We start from the raw sequence: 21,827 nt of genomic DNA, 5'->3' as shown, positions 1-21,827 counted from the left end.
ACCAGCAGCACTTTTACCTTTCAGTCAGAACATCACGTGGAGATCTACTCACGGCAAAGGTCAATGCGCAGACACTGGCCGACCCGAAGTTACAGTCATCTTTCATCCCACCACAACCTCAATCGCATTAGGTTGGCAAGGAATCGCAGTAACTATTGCTTCACCCATCTCGACGCCTGATATCCTCGCATATGATGAGGGTCCAACCATTATTGGGCTGTGCGCCGCCATGATGCCCTGTTCCGCTGTCGTTGTCGCTCTCAGACTCTGGGCAAGACGACGGATGAAAATGCCCCTAGAGTGGGACGACTGGTTGATTGTCATATCTTTGGTGAGTAAATTACGAACGTTATTCAATTTCTCTATGCTAATCAACTACTAGCCATTGCTATGGTCTGTTGCCATTCTCGGCATTGCTGGTGAGTACCCGAGTCCTCGTGACGAGGACGAAGCCACTGACATCAATTCTAAAGCGGTTTGCTACGGAGGAGTCGGGAGGCATTTGATCGCTGTTTTAGCGGAGGATCCGGTAATCTTTGGTCGCTCTATGCTCGTGAGTACTTTTCCCTATCATCACCCCCTACATATGCCTGCATATGTTTTGCTGACGACGTATCACGAAGTGTCTCTTCATCGGCGAGTACACATACGGGACTGTTCTATGTACCGTGAAAGCATCTGTTCTCCTGATGTATTATCGTATTTTCCCTACGACAGGCATGAAAGTGGGAGGGTATGTGCTCGGCGGATTGACACTGGCTTGGTGGTTGGCTGTGGTGTTGGTCTCGACATTCCAGTGCACGCCGATTCACAAAGCTTGGAATCCTCTCATGGAGGGTGGTAAATGCTTAGACACCAATAAGTTCTTTCTGGGGAACTCAATTCCTAATATTGTCACTGATGCTCTCATTCTCTGTCTGCCGGTTCTCGAGGTTTCAAAACTCCAGGTCCGTCAGTCACAGAAAGTAGCTATTGGAGGAATGTTCCTTTTGGGCGGCCTATGAGTTACTTTAACACACTTAACCCCACACTGCGCCTTTCATGCGACTAACTCTGCCGGCAAAGGGTCGTGGTAATCAGTTGCATACGTCTGAAAGTGGTTATCGACTTGTCCAATGCAGGAGCTGATGCAGACTTTACTCGTGGGTCCCAGCATAACCTTTCGTGCGTAACAAGCTAATCCGAAAGCACAGAGCTAATAGGCCCATGCTGGATCTGGACTACCATTGAACCCACAATCGCGATGCTTTGCGCAAGTCTTCCCACAATGCGGCCACTCATGCCCTTCCTCTTTGGCCGGTTCATCGGGGGTTCTTCCGATGGAAAGAACAATGTCACCGGCCTCGTGAAAATTGGTGGCACCGGGTCAAATCAGTCAGTCAAAGGCAAGGGGCACAAAAGTGGCCGTTCATTCAAGCGGCTCGATGATAACGATTCAACGGATGAACCAGTCTTGTGGCCGGAAGGTTACGTCAACGATCAAACCACAATTGCGGAGATATCTCAGACTTTGGGAAGTTGCGATGAAGATATTCCGCTTGACGCGATCAAAGTGCAGAGGGGTATTACTTGGACGGAGTCTCGGAAGATGTGAGGTGACATTGGAAGAAGCGCACGACATTCATCGCATAGAGAATAATTTTCATGAGTCTGTGTTATAGCGTTTACATCATATCAGAGTACATCCATGCCTATCATGTTCAAAGGCTCATGCTCGACCGCGTATAAGTGGAACCGAGCGTGCAGGCCCCAAGAACTGGCATGTATTGCCAACGGGACCGGAAGCCTCCACTTAGACAGAGCTATCAACTAGCTTGGATTTCCATACCCGGCTAGGTTGCATGAAGGGATTGCGGAATACTTCATATATGTATTTACAAAAAGTCTTATTGATCAGTCTGTTGCTGGCGCCAACGAGTACGTCTCAGAACGGACGGTGTAACACGTATCATACAGCACAACACGCACCACGTATTGACTTCATTGGCCACGGTCGCTATTTGAGGAGAGACCAAAGTGCTAGTCATGCTCTCCATCGACTTAGCCTTCCGGCCGCCCCTGAGAATTTATGAGCCACTAGTGACTGAATCGGAAGTCTAGTCGCTTGTTTCCTTCATCTTTGGTGGTCGCCAAGTATGCGAGTCTCTGCTCTTCCGACATGCCGTCCCAGATCTTGTCGCGTCTCTTATTACGGTAGACATAGTATGCCCTCACTAGAGGATAGAGAACCAAGTTCATGCAGACGATGCCAAGGAGGGCCCTGTTTCCTCTCTTGTACAATGGCGCGTCATCTTGAAGGATGTTAGAGCACAGTAGGAAGGAGGAACGTTCGACAGACTCACCATAGCGATAAATATTCGAAGAAATGATTCCACTAGTCTGGACGAACATGTTGTAACATGCAGCAGACACGGTTCGGGACCGGACAGTGTTGGAGTTTCGGCTATTCCATCCAACCTTCAAGGTGTGTTAGTAAGCCTACAGGTGGTGATGGTGAAGGTCCCTGAACTTCAGAGACTGTTTGAATCCTACTTCATGCAAGAGTTAACTTACTTGAATTGGGTGAGCTGTAATCAAACGGTTAGCGTGGATTTAAAACGCAGATGCAACGTGCAGCTTACCATTGGGGTAGATAAGTAGGAGTGAGATGACTGTGTACAACACCCATCTGTTGACTTCAGTCGTGTCCACGACGTTGAGATAGATCAAGAAGGGGAGAATCCAAAATTGACCAGACATGGCGATGAAAGTGAGCTCTTTGAAGACCTCAGCTAGGTAGGTAATCGCAAGCATGGTAATCACTAACAAAACTATTAGCGCTGATCAAGGGACATTAGGACAGTACCTACTGTGGCCCACAGTGTTTGGGATAGAAAGCAGGTTCGCTTGGAAGGTATCGAAACCAAGGTTGCGCAACGTCAAGGTGAGATACTGTTGAGGCGGCGTGGACGGAATCTGGAAAGTGAGACCGAGGATATAAAGCGGCCAGAGGTCGTAATCCCGTAGACTGTCCCACAACAACCGCGGAGTGATGGGCTCACGGTTATGCATGCTGCTTTTACTCGGGTCTTCGCGAAGAACCCTGTTCACGAGAATGGCTTCCTCTCTGTTTCGCAGTCAGCAATGATTCAGTAATCACATGTACATGCGCAACGCTACCTTTCAGTAAACCAACCCTTCTTGCCACGAAACCAACTTGCTGTTTGACAAGGTCCCGCCGGCATCAAAAGGAAACCAAAGATTCCGATAACCAGAGTTAGGAGTCCTTCGATCAAAAAGAGCCATCTCCAGCCGGCGTGTCCTTGCAGACCCCGCATGTGCAGTAGTCCATAAGCGAGTAGGGCCGAAAGAATATCTGCAATGCTCATCGCAGTCCAGAAGAAACCAAGCCGGAGAGATAGCTCGTGGTGCTTGTAGAAATATGAGAGGTACAGGATGACCTACGGATGAGTTAGCGGCGGTTTCATTGTCGGAGGATAAAGGAGTAGAAGTTACATCTGGGATAAAACCACCCTGTAGCAAACCCAGAAGTGCACGGCAGGCAAGAAAGGAGTCTCTTCCAGAGAGCCAGAACTGACTGCTAGCTACAATACTCCACAGCACCATTTGTGCAGGAATCCACCGGTCAGGCCCAACCCACTTCGAGACGAGTTGTGATGGCAACTCAGCGCAAAGGAAGGCTAGCTTGAAGCCGGTGTTTCCTAGGTTGAAGTCTTCACAGTAGGTCAGCTCCTGAACTAAGAGACTGCGTGTCATTCCAGAATAACCATACCATTGGTGGTTATTCTCAGATCGCCCAACATGTTGTCGGTATTTGCTGGATGGTTGGAAAAATGTAAGCAAATATCTCCCGACATTGATACTACTATCGTGAATAGTTCAAACCTTGACTGATGTTGGCACGATCCAGCTCGAGTGCCATGAACATGATGCAGGCCCAAACCTGTGACTATGAATCAGCACATGAGACGATCGAGTAATTTGGTATCACTTGCCATAATTCGAAAGTCGACCTTCCGGATCAGCGCATATTCTTCAGCCCACGTCCATCTAGCCAGCGGATCAAATCTGTGGATATTCTCCCTGAGCTTTACGTCAGACCTGCGCTTGTAGCGAAAACACATCAGGGAAATCCTCACCAGTCTGACCGAGGGTGGTATTTCTCCGCTGTATCGGGGTCATCGAACACGCTTGGCTTTGGCTTGTTAGAATTATTTCACCATCCCGAGGAATACTTTTGTCGTCTTCCAACATACCTGGGTGGCAATGGCAAACGGATCATAGTATTTGTCTCGTTGGAAGAAGAATCGCTTTTCCTCTTTGGGTGCACCTAGGGGAGGGATTCCCTCAAGAGATGCGGTAGATTCCGCCCCCTCTCCCTTGTGGAGAGGGTCCTTCGCCAGAACCGTTGCCATGATCGCAAATAGGTTATGGCATGGGCTTCAAATGTCGTTGAAAGTGAGGCTGAACGATGGCCATCTGATGAGGTATTTCCTCGGAGCAGAAAATCGCTACTACTTAAAGAGAATTGGAGGAAGCAGTACGGTTCGCCGGATCTCGCCAGGTCACCACGGCAGACCGGGACCATTCCTACAAGGTTGTGTTTCCACGCTGCGATGGCGAGTTGGATCCACAAAATCACGCCCGCGTGGGATGTCGGAGCTGAATGGAGCTGAACCTGGCTGTACTCGGTAAAGAAAAAGGAGTCGAGCTGGGTCAGTGGTGTCTTAATTCCCCGTCTCTTATCTTCCCTTGGATGACGGATTTGCCGTCGCAGCTGACGCACCTTTGGATCACTCCGGGGGTTGAATATTGGTGCAAGATGTTTCCATACGAAAGTTGTCTACTTAGGTACGCAAAAAGAGTTATATTTACTGAATGGTCTACGTAAAGAACTTTCATTGCGCGTTCGAAGCCAGCGTGCATTGTACACTTTAACCCCGAGATGGGATAAACGTAACGAGAAACAGTGCAGACAGCTCCAAGCAGCGTTTGCACCTAACACAAGCCTTCCTCTTTGAAGCTATCCAAGTTTCTCTCGTCATCCACGGCTTGAATTCCGTATCTCTTAATTCCAATATTATGAATATGCGAGATACGCGTTACGGGGGTTTCTTCCGGACCATGCAGCTAGCTTTGCCGCTCGGCGAGAGGCCGGCATCCATCCGGCTTCGGTGTCATTTTTTGGTGTGTCGAGTAGCCTCTTAATTCATTGGACACAAAATCCCACTATACTGGGAAATTTGTTAAATCCGTTATCGCATGCCGTTTGGTAATGCTCACGGGGTGAGCATGTTCGTGATTCTGCCACCCTTGCTTTGCAGCTGCTCGCAATAAACTATCATTCTGACGTAAGCCACCACCACGTCTTCTTATCAGTTAGGCTTGATCCAGACCTTGTGATTGGAAGCCAGCTGAAAAGCACAGAAATCTTCTCTCTTGGTACAAGTGAGTGCTGCCAAGTCGCTGGGTGCAGACATGCTAATGGAATTCTTTAGCAATCGCGACTAGTGTCACGAAATTAAATTCATAGCTTTTTTTGGTCAATAAGAACACCAAATTCCGTAGATTTATCAGCTCGATGATGATGCCTGTTAGTTATGCGTGCATGGGCAGATCAAATATCCTAAGCATGATCGGCCAACCCCAACGTGGCCTGCTGATCACATCATCGACTCTAGATCCACGCAATAATGTCAAGGGGGCGTTCAATCACGAAATAAGTTCACCCGCTTTCACCATACCGCCGAGCTCAATCAGCTTTCCGTCTGAAGATTGCGGGGTTCCCCGGGACATCCAATCCTACCGGATGTCGCTTCATTGCGACATCATTCCGTAGCCGACGACGTCGCGACATGTGCAGGTAGCCAGCGCAAGATGCGAGCCGGTATCAAGAGCCGCTCAAGTTATAAAATAAGTCTATTTTCTCAGGTGGCGAGCAATTCACACAAGGAATTTTGTAGACCATCCAAGATCAGTGCTATTAAATCAACACATCAGACAACCATGGCTCCTACAGCAATTGAAGCAGAAGTCCCCATTCACACCAGCACGAAGGCGCCGGCGTATCCGGAGCCCTTGAAGCTTTCCTCGTCGCTCGATAGCTACGAGTCGTTTGATGTGACCCCTGTCATTGGTCGCGAGTTCCCGAAGGCCAACCTCGTGGAGTGGCTGAACGCTCCAAACGCTGATGAACTTATCAGAGAACTCGCTATTACCAGTAAGCCATAACAACATGTCCTGACACTATGGAAAACTGATGAATGCAAAGTTTCCCAGCGCGGAGTGGTCTTTTTCCGCGCTCAAGACAATCTGACCAATGATCTGCAAAAGCAGCTAATTCTTCGGCTCGGCGAGCTGACCGGCCGGCCGAAAGAGTCTGGACTCCACATTCACCCGGTGCTCAACTCGGAACGGGAGCTTGGCGGGTCTGACCCGGAGATCAGCACCATCAGCTCAGTGCAGCACAAGAAGATCTACCGCAAACCTTTGGAGGGCGAGGAACTCAGCCCCAAGAAACAGTCGACCGCTCAGTGGCACAGCGACATCGCTTTTGAGCCTGTGCCGGCAGACTACTCATCCCTTCGTCTGGTTCAATTGCCCAAGACTGGTGGAGGTAAATGATCCGCCCACTCCGCTTCGTTATCAGTAATCACTGACCTGCGAATTTAGACACTTTGTGGGCTTCTGGATATGAGATCTACGATCGCCTTAGCGCTCCGTACCAGAAATTCCTGGAGAGTCTGACTGTGACCTTCGAGCAGCCCGGCTTCGCTGCTGCAGCGGAGCGCGGCGGCTTCGCTCTCTACGACAAGCCTCGGGGGAATCCCAAGAACATCGGCAGTATCCTCAAGGCGGTGCATCCTATCGTCAGAACTAACCCAGTCTCTGGCTGGAAGAGCATCTTCCCTGTTGGAGGCCATGTAAAGCACATCAATGGTGTCACCGCTGAGGAGAGCAAGCACCTCCTCGATTGGTTTCTTGATATTCTGCAAAAGAATCACGATCTTCAAGTTCGTCTGAAGTGGCAAAATAACAACGACATTGGTGAGCTTGCTCCACAACACATACGAATCAGACTAACCAAAAAATGCAGCGATTTGGGACAACCGCAGTACTTTCCACACCGCGACCTTTGACTACGATGATCAAGGAGAGAGGTTCGGTAACAGAGCGGTTGGAATCGGCGAGGCGCCCTACCTCGACCCAAACAGTACCGGCCGTCGGGATGCTCTGGGGCTGGATTATGTCACTGGGCCATAGACATGCAATCAGAGACACCGACGAATAGATGTTTTACTGCTGTTGCATGTACAGAACTTGCATATCAATCTATCAGTGTTCATTTCGAGTTTTGATATTTGCCCATCTATTACAAAATGCTATGGGCAACGGGCAAGGGACACCATTTTAGACCTGCCAACTCCAGCAACAACTCGGTTCGGTATGGCGTCGGGGGCTGTTGTTCGTTGATTGGACGACAAGACTGATTGGTTTTGGGCATTCGAATGTAGTCTACGACCATAGCGTACGATATATAACGAGATAATGGGCATTATGGCCAACAGATATCTCTACTCTGTTGTTTCGACCAAAGTCGTATACCCATACCCCAGATTCCGGGTTGGTGATGGATACGGCCTTGATACTTTCTCTGATTCGCACGGGCTCTATAGGAGAGGACTGAATCTCGGTACTTGGCGGCGTTTGAACGATAGCATTTGGCCAGGTCGAAGCATTAGAGCCAGCCTTCTTCCAGGCTTGCGACTCGATGCGTGAATCAAAGAGCTCGTTGTTGGGAATGACGCCAGTGCGGGTCGAGCCGCCAAGCTTTCCTCTCCAAGAGCTGTCCGTTACAAATGTTTGCGTCGTGTTGTCCTTGAGGGTGATAAAGAGCTGGGCCTTGGTACGCATGTCCCCGTCCCAAGCGCCACGGTTCGCCTCCGGGCCCAAAGAACCAAAGGTAGACCAAACTTAGCCTACTGCGATTCCAATCGCATTCTGGCCCTCGATGATCTGTTTGGTGACATTGTGCATGTCATAGAAGGAGCGCTTGGCGTACTGTGTCCAAGAAGGTGCAAGATACAGGTCGCCGACTCTCTGGCCGTTGAGGTACGCCTCATAGCCGCCAATCGCAGTGATAAATAGCTTTGCGCTGGCAATCTCTCGGGACAGGTCAAAGTCGGTGCGTAGAATTGGCTGGTCCACGGATGGATTCGCGGCCCCTATCCCTCCCAGTCTTCATCAGCGACCAAACCGGTTGCAAAGGTACTTGTGGACCATTCTGTCCAGCCTCCGGAGTTATCCAGCAATCGGACTTGAAAGTTGAAGTTGGTTCGCGAGGGCAGACTCTGTCCAGAGTAAACCCGACGGGCTACGTTTGTTGCCACAGTGCCGGAGTCCCAAAGGGGAGATGTTCCGGTAGCTGGCAAGACTTGAACTTGTGCAGCCGTGAAAGACGCTCCACGAGCCGCCACACTCCCGATGCTCCAACCGAAGGTAGGCGCTGCATTATCGACACCCAACGGGGTCACAAGATCATTGATGGTAACGGATGCGATGCTGATCTGGGCTGCGGTAACGGCGGCTGCGAGCACAAGAACATGCATTACGGTTGCTGCATACATGGCGAGTTACTTGTGGGTGAACCGAGGCGTGAAGAAATCGAGAATCCCATGTAGATGTTGTGACCATTGGCTAGATATAAGAGATGCCCATGATGAGACTCGGGTTCATACCGATTGCTCAAATAGCAGCATTTTAGCTGAATCACCGATAAGACGGGCAATTTTTTTTAACATGCAGACACAAATGCAACGCGTTGTAGGAGTTCGTTCTATTGAGCCAAAGTCTTCCGATAGTGTATACGAGTCTCGGGGCAGCGATCTCGGGCGATTTGAAACCGAACAGCCCGAATAGCTAGGTTGGTAGCCATGGTGTGTTAGCATGTATCTCGAAACAGTAATGGCCGGAGCTATCCGACATTAAGGATGCGGAGCACCTCGCCTACGTTACTGCCGAGATCACGAATGCCAGTACGGCATTCGGTCGTATGCACGCTCAAGTCCTGACGACCCGGCGAATAAGTTAATTGCGAGATCGCCGTTTTGTCAATGTTGCCGTTTTTGGACAACCTACCATCGGCTTAAAAGAGTCTCAATAAGATTGGTCACAATAATGGAGATTGATCATGTTTCAGTAAATGATACTATTCCGACCCAGTAACGACAGTGATTTCTTCCTTTTTTTTTTCTCCTCTCCCTAGTCCTCAACTCCCTCGCTTCCTTGAATTCCTCAATTTTTTGGAACTTACATACAAAGATACTACTACAATGTGTGATTGGCTGTTGCTCTTGATCGCCTGCCGGCTAGTTTGCCATGGTAGGACTATGGACGATTGATGCGGCATGGGAGACCGACCGACTAGGGCTGCGTCGACCATCCCTACCGAGTGCTGAACTACATGGGAAGATCTCATCTGGATGGATATGATGGACATGACTTTGCATGGAAATGAACAGGATAAAAGCCCTACGTAAAATAGGAAAGATGGCAAATGCTGGGCAAGTGCAAGCTACCTACGATTAGAAGCTAAACAAACCGCTGCGACGCTTGCCGAGCGGGTAGATAATGAGAGAGCTGAGGAACAGGCCTACGGCGATGCCGATGGCGATCTGGATCATGGATGCGGCGACGTTGAAGACAACGGAGTTCATCTCGGTGCTGTCGTACGTGACGGAGCTCGTGCCGTTGACCGAGTGCGTCGAGTTTGTGATCTTGTTGGCTGTAGTTAGACCGCTCAGAAGACCGCCGGTGGATGCGAGACCTCCTGGCACCTGGGTGAAGATGGCAGGGATGAGAGTTGCGGCGGCGACTCCATGGCGGACACGTGAGTAGAGGTTGGCGAGGACTCCGACCGTGAGAGCGCCAAGAGTGTTCGCGACCTGAGGGGCTGCGCTGAACCTGAGACCGGAGAAGTAGTTTACCATGTAACCTTGGGCCCAACGTTAGATCTGCGATGTTACAATAAAACAAGTCGAGTGTTGAATGCTTACCTGCAAAAGCGACAACCAACATGACTGGCATTTGTCGCCATTTGGCTTGGTAAAGGATGGCAATGCAGACAACGAACAGGGGGACGAAGATGAATGTCAGGTAGGTTGGGATCTGGTTCTCGCAAGTGGTCGTCGAAACGGCGTTTTCGTCTATGAGACCGTATATCGCAGTGCCGATGGTGATACCGAAACCGAGGAAGAGACTGTATATGACGGCGTAGACGATTCGGATCGATCCGGGAACGATGGCGCGGGATTGGAGCTCGAGGGCGGAACACACTGGTCCATCAGCGGCTGTCCTCATTTTCCTGCGGCGGCGCGGCGCTACGATAGCAGCCGCGCTGGCTTTTGCTGGAGATGGCACGCTCGAGTCTGGCACCAGGTTGCTTGAAGCCTGGCACCGATCGACCGGCGGCACGCGAGATGTCCTAATGGGTGCCCGTAGGCTAGTAGAGCCCCAATCAAGGGGGATACAACCAACAAGAGGCGAGGGGGAAAGGGGAGTGACGGAGTTTGGAGAGAGATGACTTACAAACCATGTATCCTGGTAAAAGCATGACGATGCCTCCTTGGGCTATTGCCGAGAAGCAGAAGAGGTTTCCACCTCTAATGCTGCCGAAGGCTCGGGCCAAGAAACTTACCAGGACGGTTGCGGTGACCTCGAGAACATTGCTATAGAGCTTGGACTGGGCAGCTACGATGAGCTGGAGGAATCCGACAAGGCAGCCGAAACAGAAGGCCAGAGGGAGGTCAATAAGGCGGGCGCCGAAGGAGAAAGGTGCAGCAGTAACACTGGTGAGGCCGAAGACGAGGACTCTGATCCAGACGTGGAACTTGTCCTTGGACTTGATAAGAGCATCCAGGCGTTCGATTCCCTCGTTCACCGAGACAACGTCGTGGATAACTTCCTTGTAGACATGGTGGGTGTCGCGAAGTTTGCCAAGGTCGATTCCCTGCGCTGCGCGAACCATTCGAACTTCAGTCGTGTGTACGGATCTGTCGTCGAAGCTGATAACCATGCAGCCAGGACTTGACGGTGTTAGCGTATGCTCGTTCAATATTTGGTGTACAGAAATGAGACTTACAGATACAAGAATTGGCCATCAATCTCAAGGACCTTGGCGGTGGTAGAGAGATACTCTTCCAGACGATGAGTAGGAGCACCAAAGAGCATCAACGCGCGGCAGAGAGTGATGATGTACTCCTGACGGGCGAGGGTCTCTGCAATGTGGACCGTGATCTTGGCTTCCTCCTCTTCTCTCGCAAGGTACGCGCTGATGCGAGAGTTGCTGGTGGTGCGCTTGTGTTTGGGACGCTGCTTCTTCGCGGCCTTGCTATCCTTTGGCGATCCTGGACCCTCGCCCTGCTGGTTGGGGTTGGCGAGGCGTGCAGAAGCTTCAATCAGGTTGACGAGGGTCTCCTGGGACCTGTTGGCCTGGTACCACTTCTTACGACTAGGAGTTGCGGTGCCAGTGGGAGTTGTGGTGCCGGACTCGGAGCCAGGAGTGCCAGTTGACAAAGGTCCTCCGAAATTAGAGAAAGAGGCGACAGAGTTGCGGTTGTTGGGCGGCTGCACAGGACCCTCTGCAGGCTTGTACAGCTTGAGAAGCTGAGACAAGACGCTGCCGCGATACTGCTTCGGCGGAGGGACGACGTAAACACCGTCATAGTTGCCGTCATTGACTTCAGGGAGCAGGTGGTCGGTTTGCTCAGTCTTTTCAGCATCTTGAGCATTGGACGGGCCGGCCTCGCTCTCAGTCTTGTCGGCAATACGCCAAGTGTGGGCCCGGACGATTCGGTAAGCTTCCGAGTTGAGTTGTGCCTGGTGTTCGTGCTTCTCCTCCTCTTCTTTGGCCTTTCCGGTCAAAGGTTGATCAGAGTTGAGATCTTGAAGGGGAATGTAGGCTCCCTCTCTGCTGGGCGGTTCATACTCGCTTGCAGTAGTCGTACCGGCGGATTCAACGGATACTCGGGACTCTCGGGTAGGAGATCCGAGCTGGATGTTTGCGGCAACCTGGCGTGCACGTTCCTGAGCAGCGGCAGCGGCAGACTTGGCTTCCTGGCGCTCGCTATCAACCGAGGGACGCGGGTTATCCTGGGCGAGTGTTGCAACAGTGGGAATAGAGCTTCCGGAACTGCCCCGCAAGATGGAGGGTCTCGGCGGGTTTGCCGGAGTGGGAACAGGCAGAGTTGCGTTGGGTGGTGGTGAAGTTGGGGGCTGGGTCACGGCCGCTCTGCTATTGAAGCGTACACGGCCTTTTTCCTTCTTCAGGGCGGCTGCAGCTGCGGCCTCGGCATTGCTAGTCGATTGTTCGGCCGGATCGGGGTTAGGCGTGACTGCAGCATTCTCGGGAGTTGTGCTTCCGGAAGCGCTGCCGGATGCAAACCCGGGAGACATGCCGCCGCCGGGCTCGGGGCCGGGGTCGTCATCTTGAGACGCGGGTGAGTTTTCGACCATTGCATCGACGGTCAGCACGACTCTTCTGCTTGGCGGCGGAGCGGGATGGAGCCGTTGACAAAGAGGTTGCAGAGCAAAATATTGAATAATGCCACAAAAGGTTTGCTATGGGAGGCCAGAGTGGATCGTGGGGGGGAGCAAAATCTGGGGAGCGTCTTCTTTCTTATAAGCGAACCGGTCCGGTGGTTCGTGACGCGGCAAAGTTGAAGCCCGCGGAGCCACCGGCATCTGCGAAATTCTGGAAAAAAGGGTTCTCACCGGAAGTGCCATCTCGTATCCATATATCTCCACTTGGGCCGAAACAACTGGACATGACAGCAGATCGAATTTCCTGGCTGGTACTAGCACACCATATTTGGCGCGGGTTCATTAGGGCAGAGGCCGGCCTCCGGCACTCTGTTACCTAATAACATCGGAGCTGCCTTTCGTCATTCGTCAGGGGTTCTCCCTGTGCGTCCCTGTGCGGCCACTGTTCTTGGCTGTGTGCACACTTGAAACTGGTGTAATGGCGTCATTGGCTTTCCCAATTCTCTTTGACGCGTTGTCGGCCGATGAGCTGGCGACGTGTGAAGTGGTGATGGACAACAGATCAGTTGAGATGACACAATGGTGTCGATGCGCCCAAGAGCCGCAGCTAGAGCCGTTGGACTCCCGATCCCGGCATGGTGCATAAGACTGGTGTGGCTCGAAGAGAACCCCCCGCGCGGAAGGACCCGATTTGTCCTGCAAGACTGTCATCCGAACACAGCCAACCAGAGCGCGGCCAGAGCATTCTGTTACCATAAATATCAAGCATCGTCAGGGGCACATCAAGGGTCTTCCCGCAAACTCCATGCCCAGTGTCACCAACTCACCGGTTTTCAGAACCACCCATTTCAATTTTTGGAATACTTTTTGCACGGCCGTGTGTGGCTTTTCAAAGTCTGGACTCTATGGCGGAGTTTTTGGATCGTCAACCCCCTTCCCTGTATCCGAGTACCTGAGTCATGACTCCTGGATCGGCTTGGCCAGAACCACGTGCAGCACCCACACGTTGTTGTTGGCCATAGCTTTCACAAGCACCCCTTTTCTCGTCAACGGGAGTCCTCCTCTGCTTGGCTGCCATCTTCTCATTCCTTGGTCTTCAGATCAAATTTGGCCTCACAGCCACAGAAATCATGTCGCTTGGCCGTGATCAAGATTTGATTAAAGCTCGAGTCTCAGCGTTGTATTGTTCAAAGGGGTTCGCGCAGACTTTAGATGACCCACTTTGTCACACCAGAAGGAAAAATGTTTCCGTCCAACATATGCAATGCACTCAGCAGAAGGTCTTCTTGTTTCAAGTGATCCATGCACAAGCTGGCAGTTTAGCTGTTCGAGCTTCAACTAGCAGTCGAAGGAGGCACACAGGGATTTGCACTTTCTGAACTCACGAACCTGACCGCTCGTAGTTTCACAGAGCTGCACAGGGTCGTTTGCCACCCACGAGGTTTGGTGGGGTAAACAGCCCTGGGATCGGGCATGGAGAGCTAAGCTACTTTTGAGTTTCGCCCCGTGAGCTCGTGACTGAAAACTTTTGAAATTGACTGAACCCTGGAAAGCATACGCGGAATTTCCTTTGCCGTTGGGAGCGCGCCAAATCACGACAATAGTCATATGTTCCTGTCATGTTGTGCTACGCGAGATGAGGGGCTGCCCAACCGCGATTATCGTGAAGCGGTGAGACATGAAAAACTTCACAAAGGAGGCGGAACGTTCGAGGCCTCCGACATCGCTCTCAGTTGACGGTTCTTGATGAATGATGAAGGGGTTGAGTGCGCGTCTGGATGCCGGAGAGGGAGATGACCAGCAGCATCAGGAGAAGCAGAATTCAGAAGACTTCAGGCGGTGTCGATGGGTATCGGGTCAGCAGGAAATAGGCACGTTTCTAAACAGTTAAAATAGTGTTCTTATGTTTGTTTTCAGTTCGACGAGCTCATATAGATGCTGCTGGGTAAAATTTGGCTCTTCGACCGTTTCAAGTTGCCCGGGCCGCGGCCACAAGTGGGGCTCGTTCTTCCTCGTCTCAGACTTCGGCATTGTCACATACCTTGAGTACGCGTTGCGCCTTGAATAAAGTATGATAACACCGTTAGTTGGGAAGCACCACAGTCTGTTGAGTATTTCCAAAATAGCTTGTTGTTGTAGTACTGTCAGATGGCCTCATGGTTGGGACGACCACAGTTCCATCCACAATTGCATAAGTTGCCTGTCTAGTTCTTTGTCGATAAATTTTGTTGCTTCAATATTCCGCTGCAGTTGAGCATTTACTCCGGAAGTTTGAAAGGTGGCACGGCCCGTGTTGGAGTGGCTTCCTGGCAGCTCTTCGATCTCGTTTGTATTCCAAAGCACATTTGAGTTCTGAAACGAAACTTCCTTCAATCAATTCGCTACCAAAGTACCTCGCCACAAACTGCGGTGAGAACCTTTTTCCTCCTAAGGCGTGAATTACCAGTCATGCGTTCAAGGGCAATGACTGTGTTTAATTACTGTCTTTAATCGCGGCCTTCACAGATGACTGCTTGATTTCTTATCCCTACCTTATGTCGGCGTCCCGAAATATTAACGTCCCACACCCACTTCTGGGCACCCCCCACATTTGGGCACCCCAAAAATGCCTCACCGCCATGAATACCCGCCACCTTCAAACCTACACAACTTTATCAATCTTTACCCAATTGGCTTCATTTTTGGTATATAGCTTTATAAACATCAGATGCCCTCATATTCCGAAGATGACGTCCTACGGGCGCTTGCTGCTATCGCAAACGGTACATCTGTCAAAAAGGCTGCATTTGAGCATGGTGTGCCGCGTTCAACTCTACAGAATCGGATCAGAGGTGTGCAGACGCGAGATATAGCGTTTTCTGATCTGCAAAGGCTTTCTCCAACCCAGGAAAGTCATCTGGCTGAATGGGTTCGAATCCAGGCTGCCCTAGGCCTTCCTCCAACCCATCAGCAACTCAAGGATTTTGCTGAACGCATCCTACAGATCCATAGAGACTCCCAGCCTCTTGGAAAGAACTGGGTGCAGTCTTTTATTAAGAGAAACCCATCTGTAAGGGTCCAAAGAAGCAGAGCAATCGATTCCCAACGTATCAATAGAGCTTCAACTAATGTAATCAGGCAATAGTTCAAGCACCTCGCCATACCTGAGATCATGGCCATCAAGGCCTCCAATCGATACAATATGGATGAGACTGGTATTCTAGAAGGCAGAGGATCAAATAGGCTTATCCTTAGATCATCAGAAACTCGATCTATCCGCAAGAAACAGCCTGGATCGCGTGCTTGGACATCTCTGATCGAGTGTATCTCTGCAACTGGCAAGGTACTGCCTCCACTTGTTATATACAAGGGCAAGAGTGTCTAGCAGCAGTGGTTCCCTCTAGATCTGACGCTATATGAATCCTAGAAGTTCACAGCTACAGAAAATAGGTGGACTTCAGACTCTACAGCTGTCAAGTGGTTAACAGAGGTCTTTATTCCTTCAACCCAGCCAGGAGACCCCTCAGAGGTCAGATTATTGATTTTGGATGGTCATAGAAGCCATGAGACTACTGCTTTTATGTATACATGCTTCAGGAACAAGATACACTTGCTGTTCTTGCCAGCACACACGTCACACGTCCTTCAGCCACTTGATCAGTCGGTTTTTAGGCCCCTCAAGGCAGCATACAAGAAGGAGCTTGGATTACTGGCTGAATAGGATGCTGGTACAGTTATGGGCAAGAGAAACTTCGTTATATACTATGGCAAGGCGCGTAAAGCAGCCCTGACAAGCAAGAACATCATCAGTGGCTGGAAATGGACTGGTTTGTGGCCTGTCAGTATGGCTAGACCCCTCATGAGCCCTCTGCTGCTTGAGAACACATCAACCCCTGCCAAACCAGCTGGTCAGGTCTGCAAAGGGCTCTCTGATGGCAAAGCAAGCGAAAAATAGGCGGCAGATACATCAGCAGTCCTTTGGTCAACCCCCAAGAAGAGGGATGAGCTTCAGGATCAGTTCAGCCTGTTCAGCAAGCTAGATAACAATAAGCATACGCAGCGCCTGCTTTTCCGGAAGGTTCAGAAGGGCTTTGATGAGAAGGCATACCAATTTGCAGTAGCCCAGCGAAAGATTGAGGCACTGCAGGCAGAGGTTGATGCCAGTAGGGCCAGGAAACAGAAGAAGGTCAAAATGAGCCCAAATTCGAAGTTTGCCGATATTGAGGCTATTCGGAGGGCTCAAATCGAGGCGGGCGAACTTGAAAGTAGCACAGATGAATCCAGCGAGTCAGAAAACCCTAGTGATAGCGAAAGTTGCATCGTCGTCGCATCATAATACATATAAATATTGGTTGAAGTTGATGTGTATAAAGGTGAGGGCATCAAAAATGGGGTGCCCAAATGTGGGGAGTGCCCAGAAGTGGGTGTGGGACGTTAACTCCGACACGCACTTTGCCCATCGCTGTGTTGGCCTTAATGATCTAAGACCACAGGAAATTGCCATCTCGTCCACAAGATCGAGCATGTCTACGAAGCGGAATCCCGAACCCGAATTCGGGGTTATGGCTGCCAATCGAGGCCGAGACAAGCCAACGGCAACTTGCATCGTCAAGGTGGCTTACCTACCTAGCTGAGGTGAGTTGTGGCATTTTCAACTACCTTTTTACACTCGTCCTTATATAGTTTGTTTCGGCCGTCTTGACATGAAGCAGTGGGCGCTCAGCTGAGACTACTGTGCCGGAATTTCAGAAGCCATTCTATTTTGATGGCTGAATTCTTCCGCATGAGAGTGCCCGATTCAAGGTGACCAACTTGCGAACGTTCAAACATGAAGTGACACGCGAGGCCCCGTGCCTTTTGCACCGGTCGATGTTTACCTGGTAGCCAGTGAAACTTTACGTTGTGTAGCCCTGGCGGTCCTTCCCGTGAGACCAGTGATATCTCTCACTTTAGTTTCATCTACAAGATGTCTCGTCTCCCACACATGACATTTATTGCAAATTGATATGAAAACACATTTAATTGTTTATATTTCTTGGATGTCATCATGGATATGTTCATGGGGACCAACCGGGGGACAGTTAACCGCTGAGTCCATCTCCGACGGATCTGTAAAGCGGCACTCCAGACTATATACCGAGAGCGTCTCGTCAACGCTCGTTAGAGACTGGAAATAATACAGGAAAAGCTGGAACAATTTGGAACATGGCGTGCGGCAAGGCTTGGCTCATAACAATATCTCGTTGGTGCTTGCTTTAGTCTCCAGTTCCTCCTCTACGCGTTACTTGATGTGTATCACCGCGGTCCATCTTCGCCAGTCGCCAATCCATGCGTTCAATTTACGATCAATGAGTCAATTGACGGTCAATGATGTTGACATTGATGATTTGGTTGACTGCAAGTTCAATACTTTTACGCCCACCATTATGTTTTAGATCCCGACCTAGAACCTTTCACTTTCATTGGTAGCTTTTGCAAAGAACTATCATCTCATGCCACCCACCCTTCTGTTACGGTCAGCTATCCGACAGTAGGGTCTGCTAACAGAAGCTGGGGATTGATACGTTCTAACAGTACACTAGGTCGTGGTCGTAGGTCGTAGTTCGTAGGCTGTAGTAGATCGGGTCTTCAGAGGCTAAGGTGATCAGTCTTAGACTCAACAAGTGATTCGCAGTGAAGGTAAGCTGAGAGTATCCGTGAGGATGAATACTAAGTTGATTGCTGAAGAGCTATGGAAGTCTGACCATGAGCCGGGCTCAGGGTCATACTATATACAAGTTCTGAACAGTGCCCTTGTCTCTTGTTACCGTTCCTAGTCCTGACGGGTTCCGTTCACGCTAAGTACGGCTTCCGTATTCTTGGCGTACGGATCTAATCTCTTATCTTATCGTCACGTGACTTGTACCATAGTTCTTCCGTTTCCGAGTGAGTCCCTGTTGTTCCCGTGATCCTGCAGTACAAATGTCCTGTCCTAGCCGCCCGACGCCCGAGTGGGTCGTTCAGCTGTTATCCTTGTTTACGGGTCGTAACACCTTCGACAATCAGATTTCGGGCGGGTGATAACGGGGAGTATACGGGGAAAGGATAAGATACCAAAAGGAGAATACTGTCAAACTACGGTCCACCAACCATCTCTTTCCCACGACGCTCTGGCTTGTGCCAGTACGTTGGGTACCTAAAGAGACGCGTGCTATGAAGCAGGAGAGCAAAGGCATTTACCGACACTTCCAAAGTTTCCATCTTTGACATTTAGGTCTTTACAAAGGATTTCTAGAGAGTCTGACCAAAAAAGAGCTCATCGTTATCGTTGTTGATTTACTTTTCGGTCTTTAACTTTGTCGGCAGAGAAATGAAGACTTTTTGTGCAATCCATCTCCTGCTAAGTCGATGATGTGTTAACCAAGTATTGCGTCAGTCTCAATCGTCTAATTATTCTAAACCTCTTCTCTCAATATTTAGCCCAGCGTCAGCGCTACAGCAAGATTGCAATTAAAACAGCAATGGGTAATCTGACGCAACACGAATGGCTTGATGTCGAAAACCTGTATCAACAACGCCCATAGTAGGACCCGGAGATCTTCTTATTAACAGTCTAGACCGCGTTGTTGAGAATGTCAAAAAGAAGAGGGTGTAGTATATGTCAATGAAACATCCAGCAAAGGGCTCGAATCCTATTATAGCTCCGAAGTCAACTTACGAACTCCATTGTAAATGAAGTAAGGGCTCCTAAGTACAATGCATACATACTGGCCCTGTTGCAGGATAATCATATTCGAAGACAAAGCGCAGATCACTTCAAGGAAACATGAAAACGGGCTGGGCGCGGTAGATCGCGAGTTCCATTTAGTGCACACCTCATGTAACTCATGGATGTCCTTTCTCAGCCTGACGTACTGAGACTAGTCCTGTGCATCAGCTCCACTACCCAGGGGCGTTAGTCAGCCACGTTAAGCGTAAAACTTCCCCTACTCACGTAGGGGGTATTAAAATATTTAATATAATTTATTATAATCTCTTAATTAGAGAAAGTAATTAGAGACTATATAAATTAGATATATTTATTAATATTATAATTAGTTTAAATAGTAATTAGCTACGTTTCAAAAATAAAATAAGCTAAAATAATATCTCTCATAGTATTATTACTAACTAAAATATATAACTCTCTATTAGCTAAATTAATAACTTTGTATAATCTATTCTATTTTTAGTATCTTTAGAGTAAAATAATATATATATAGCTACTAAAATAGGTAATATAATAGCTAAACTTATGAATATTTTAGATCTTAAAAAGCTTAAGTTTATAATCTTAAATTATAGCTTTATATTAATTAAAGAAGTTTTAGATTAACATTAAGTTAAACTTAATATTTTTCTAATAAACTTTAATAAGTTTCATTTTTAGTCTTTTTTAAAACTCTAAGTAATTAGCTTTCTAGGACTTTATAAAATACTCTAAAGTAAAGTTTATACTCTAGCTAGCTTAGTGTTACGACCTGTAAACAAGGATAACAGCTGAACGACCCACTTGGGCATCGGGCGGCTAGAACAGGACCTTTATACTACAGGATCATGGGAACAACAAGGGACTCACTCGGCACGGAAGAACTATAGTATAAGTCACATAACGATAAGATAAGAAAACGATCAGTAGAGCATAGGAAGGGACGCTCAGTAATCAGTTAGTTCTTCCAACTGATCGCGATCACCTCATACACGTAGGCGATCACCTAGGGATAGGCAAGACCACTGTTCAGAAACTTATATATAGTATGACCCTGAGCCTGGCTTATGGTCAGACTTCCATAGCTCTTCAGCAATCAACTTAGTATTCATCCTCACAGATACTCTCAGCTTACCTTCACTGCGAATTACTTGTTGAGCCTAAGACTGATCACCTTAGCCTCTGAAGACCTGATCTACTACAGCCTACAACCTACGACTCAGACCACGACCCAGTATACTGTTAGAACGTGTCAATCCCCAGCTTCTGTTAGCAGACCCTACTGTCGGATAGCTGACCGTAACACTTAGAAAGTATTAATTATCTTTTTAATCATAAGTAAAATAGCTAAAAAACTAGTAGTATTAAGCTATATAATTAATACTACTAAAGCTAAATCTTTAGCCTCTATTAATAACTTTAGTTAGCTACTTTTTTTAAGTAGTATAGAGATATTATAACTAACTTAAAAAGCTTTTAGATATTTTCTTATTACTATAAGTTATAGGATATTTTATAGTTCTTAGTAATAGCTTAGATTGATAGTATTATAGATAGAGGCTTACTAAAGTAGCTAGGACGGAAGGCTTAACATTACGTAGTATATAACGCCAATATAACCTATTTAGTAAGCGTTAAATAATTATCACTTTAGCGAAGTATCCTAGTAGCTAAGATTAAAAGAAATAATTAAAAAAAAGCATAGTTTTAGGTTATAGCGTAGTCTTAAAAAAGACGTTTTTTAGTAGCAAAACGAGAAAAACGCAACTTTTACGCGACTAGCTAGAAACCCCCTTTTTTGCGTAGAAACCCCATTTTTTCGCCCCCTACATGAGTAGGGGGTCTAGCAGTAGCCTGCCAGACGCTTTGACCCCCAGGTATGTCGGCTCAAACATCTTGCGCATCCATTGGGATAGTAGTAGGTAGATAAGAAATCGCCATGAATTGCTCTGAAAGCTTGATAAGTCTCTCCCCCTGTTTTCTTTTTCCGCACTCTCGCTATGGACCGTGAAGCCTGACTACTCTGCGCTCGACCTTACTCTGCATGCAGCCAACAAGGTAGCTTCTGCCATGGGTACGATTGTGCGCCTAGGCAATTGACAATCTGATAAACATTCTACGCACTTGTAAATGCAACGTCAGCGAGCGAATTTGAGAAGCTTGTAGAGTTCCGCCGAGAATGTGCTCGGAAATCGAAGATTGCATGGGGATGCCTGCCCGCTGGTTCGTGAGTAGGTCACATGGATACATGCACCCTGATGGTGCTGGCGGAATGAGACCCCTGCAGGGTCGGACAACACTCAAGATTGAGGTTGCCTTGAGCGCAGAATTCGGTAAAGCTCCAACCGCAGATGCACATTTATGGATGCATATTCTTTCCGCAACTCCACATGGTGGGCGTGTGTTTCTTCAACACTTGCTCAAAAGTCGGCTCTAAAGTAATCCCTGCAAACTGACGCATGCTTGGTCGTCAAAATCCATCCGTGGGGGGTCTTTGGAATCCGTAGGATTAGGATTCATGTTCTCAGGTACTATTGGAGGCTTGGCCAAATGTTTCTGGGGCGATCACCCACGTATCATA

At 48.8% G+C, this 21,827-nt stretch overlaps 3 protein-coding genes across 3 annotated transcripts; 1 reads left to right on the top strand and 2 right to left on the bottom strand.

Annotated features, from left to right (window-relative positions):
• Positions 1-2,076: 2,076 nt before the first annotated feature.
• On the bottom strand, positions 2,077-4,415 carry CGCA056_v007967 (putative transporter; the record flags this gene model as incomplete). Its single annotated transcript, XM_037323215.1, has 12 exons — positions 2,077-2,291; positions 2,343-2,457; positions 2,554-2,567; positions 2,622-2,801; positions 2,850-3,106; positions 3,160-3,440; positions 3,496-3,713; positions 3,773-3,817; positions 3,886-3,943; positions 4,014-4,083; positions 4,140-4,195; positions 4,257-4,415. The coding sequence occupies 12 exons, from the start codon at positions 4,413-4,415 to the stop codon at positions 2,077-2,079; spliced, it is 1,668 nt and encodes a 555-aa protein (XP_037178407.1).
• Positions 4,416-6,006: 1,591 nt separating this feature from the next.
• On the top strand, positions 6,007-7,263 carry CGCA056_v007966 (putative alpha-ketoglutarate-dependent sulfonate dioxygenase; the record flags this gene model as incomplete). Its single annotated transcript, XM_037323214.1, has 4 exons — positions 6,007-6,220; positions 6,272-6,616; positions 6,673-7,047; positions 7,097-7,263. 4 exons carry the CDS (start codon positions 6,007-6,009, stop codon positions 7,261-7,263), a joined length of 1,101 nt encoding a protein of 366 aa, XP_037178408.1.
• Positions 7,264-9,584: 2,321 nt separating this feature from the next.
• CGCA056_v007965 (Pheromone-regulated membrane protein 10) lies at positions 9,585-12,513 on the bottom strand (the record flags this gene model as incomplete). Its single annotated transcript, XM_037323213.1, has 4 exons — positions 9,585-9,994; positions 10,056-10,334; positions 10,588-11,084; positions 11,141-12,513. 4 exons carry the CDS (start codon positions 12,511-12,513, stop codon positions 9,585-9,587), a joined length of 2,559 nt encoding a protein of 852 aa, XP_037178405.1.
• Between the last annotated feature and the right edge of the window lie 9,314 nt (positions 12,514-21,827).

The sequence above is a fragment of the Colletotrichum aenigma genome, assembly GCF_013390185.1.
Source record: "Colletotrichum aenigma strain Cg56 chromosome Unknown KSG_Cg56_contig05, whole genome shotgun sequence".
NCBI classification, from domain to species: Eukaryota; Fungi; Ascomycota; class Sordariomycetes; order Glomerellales; family Glomerellaceae; genus Colletotrichum; species Colletotrichum aenigma.
This window is presented reverse-complemented; position numbering and strand designations above follow the sequence as displayed.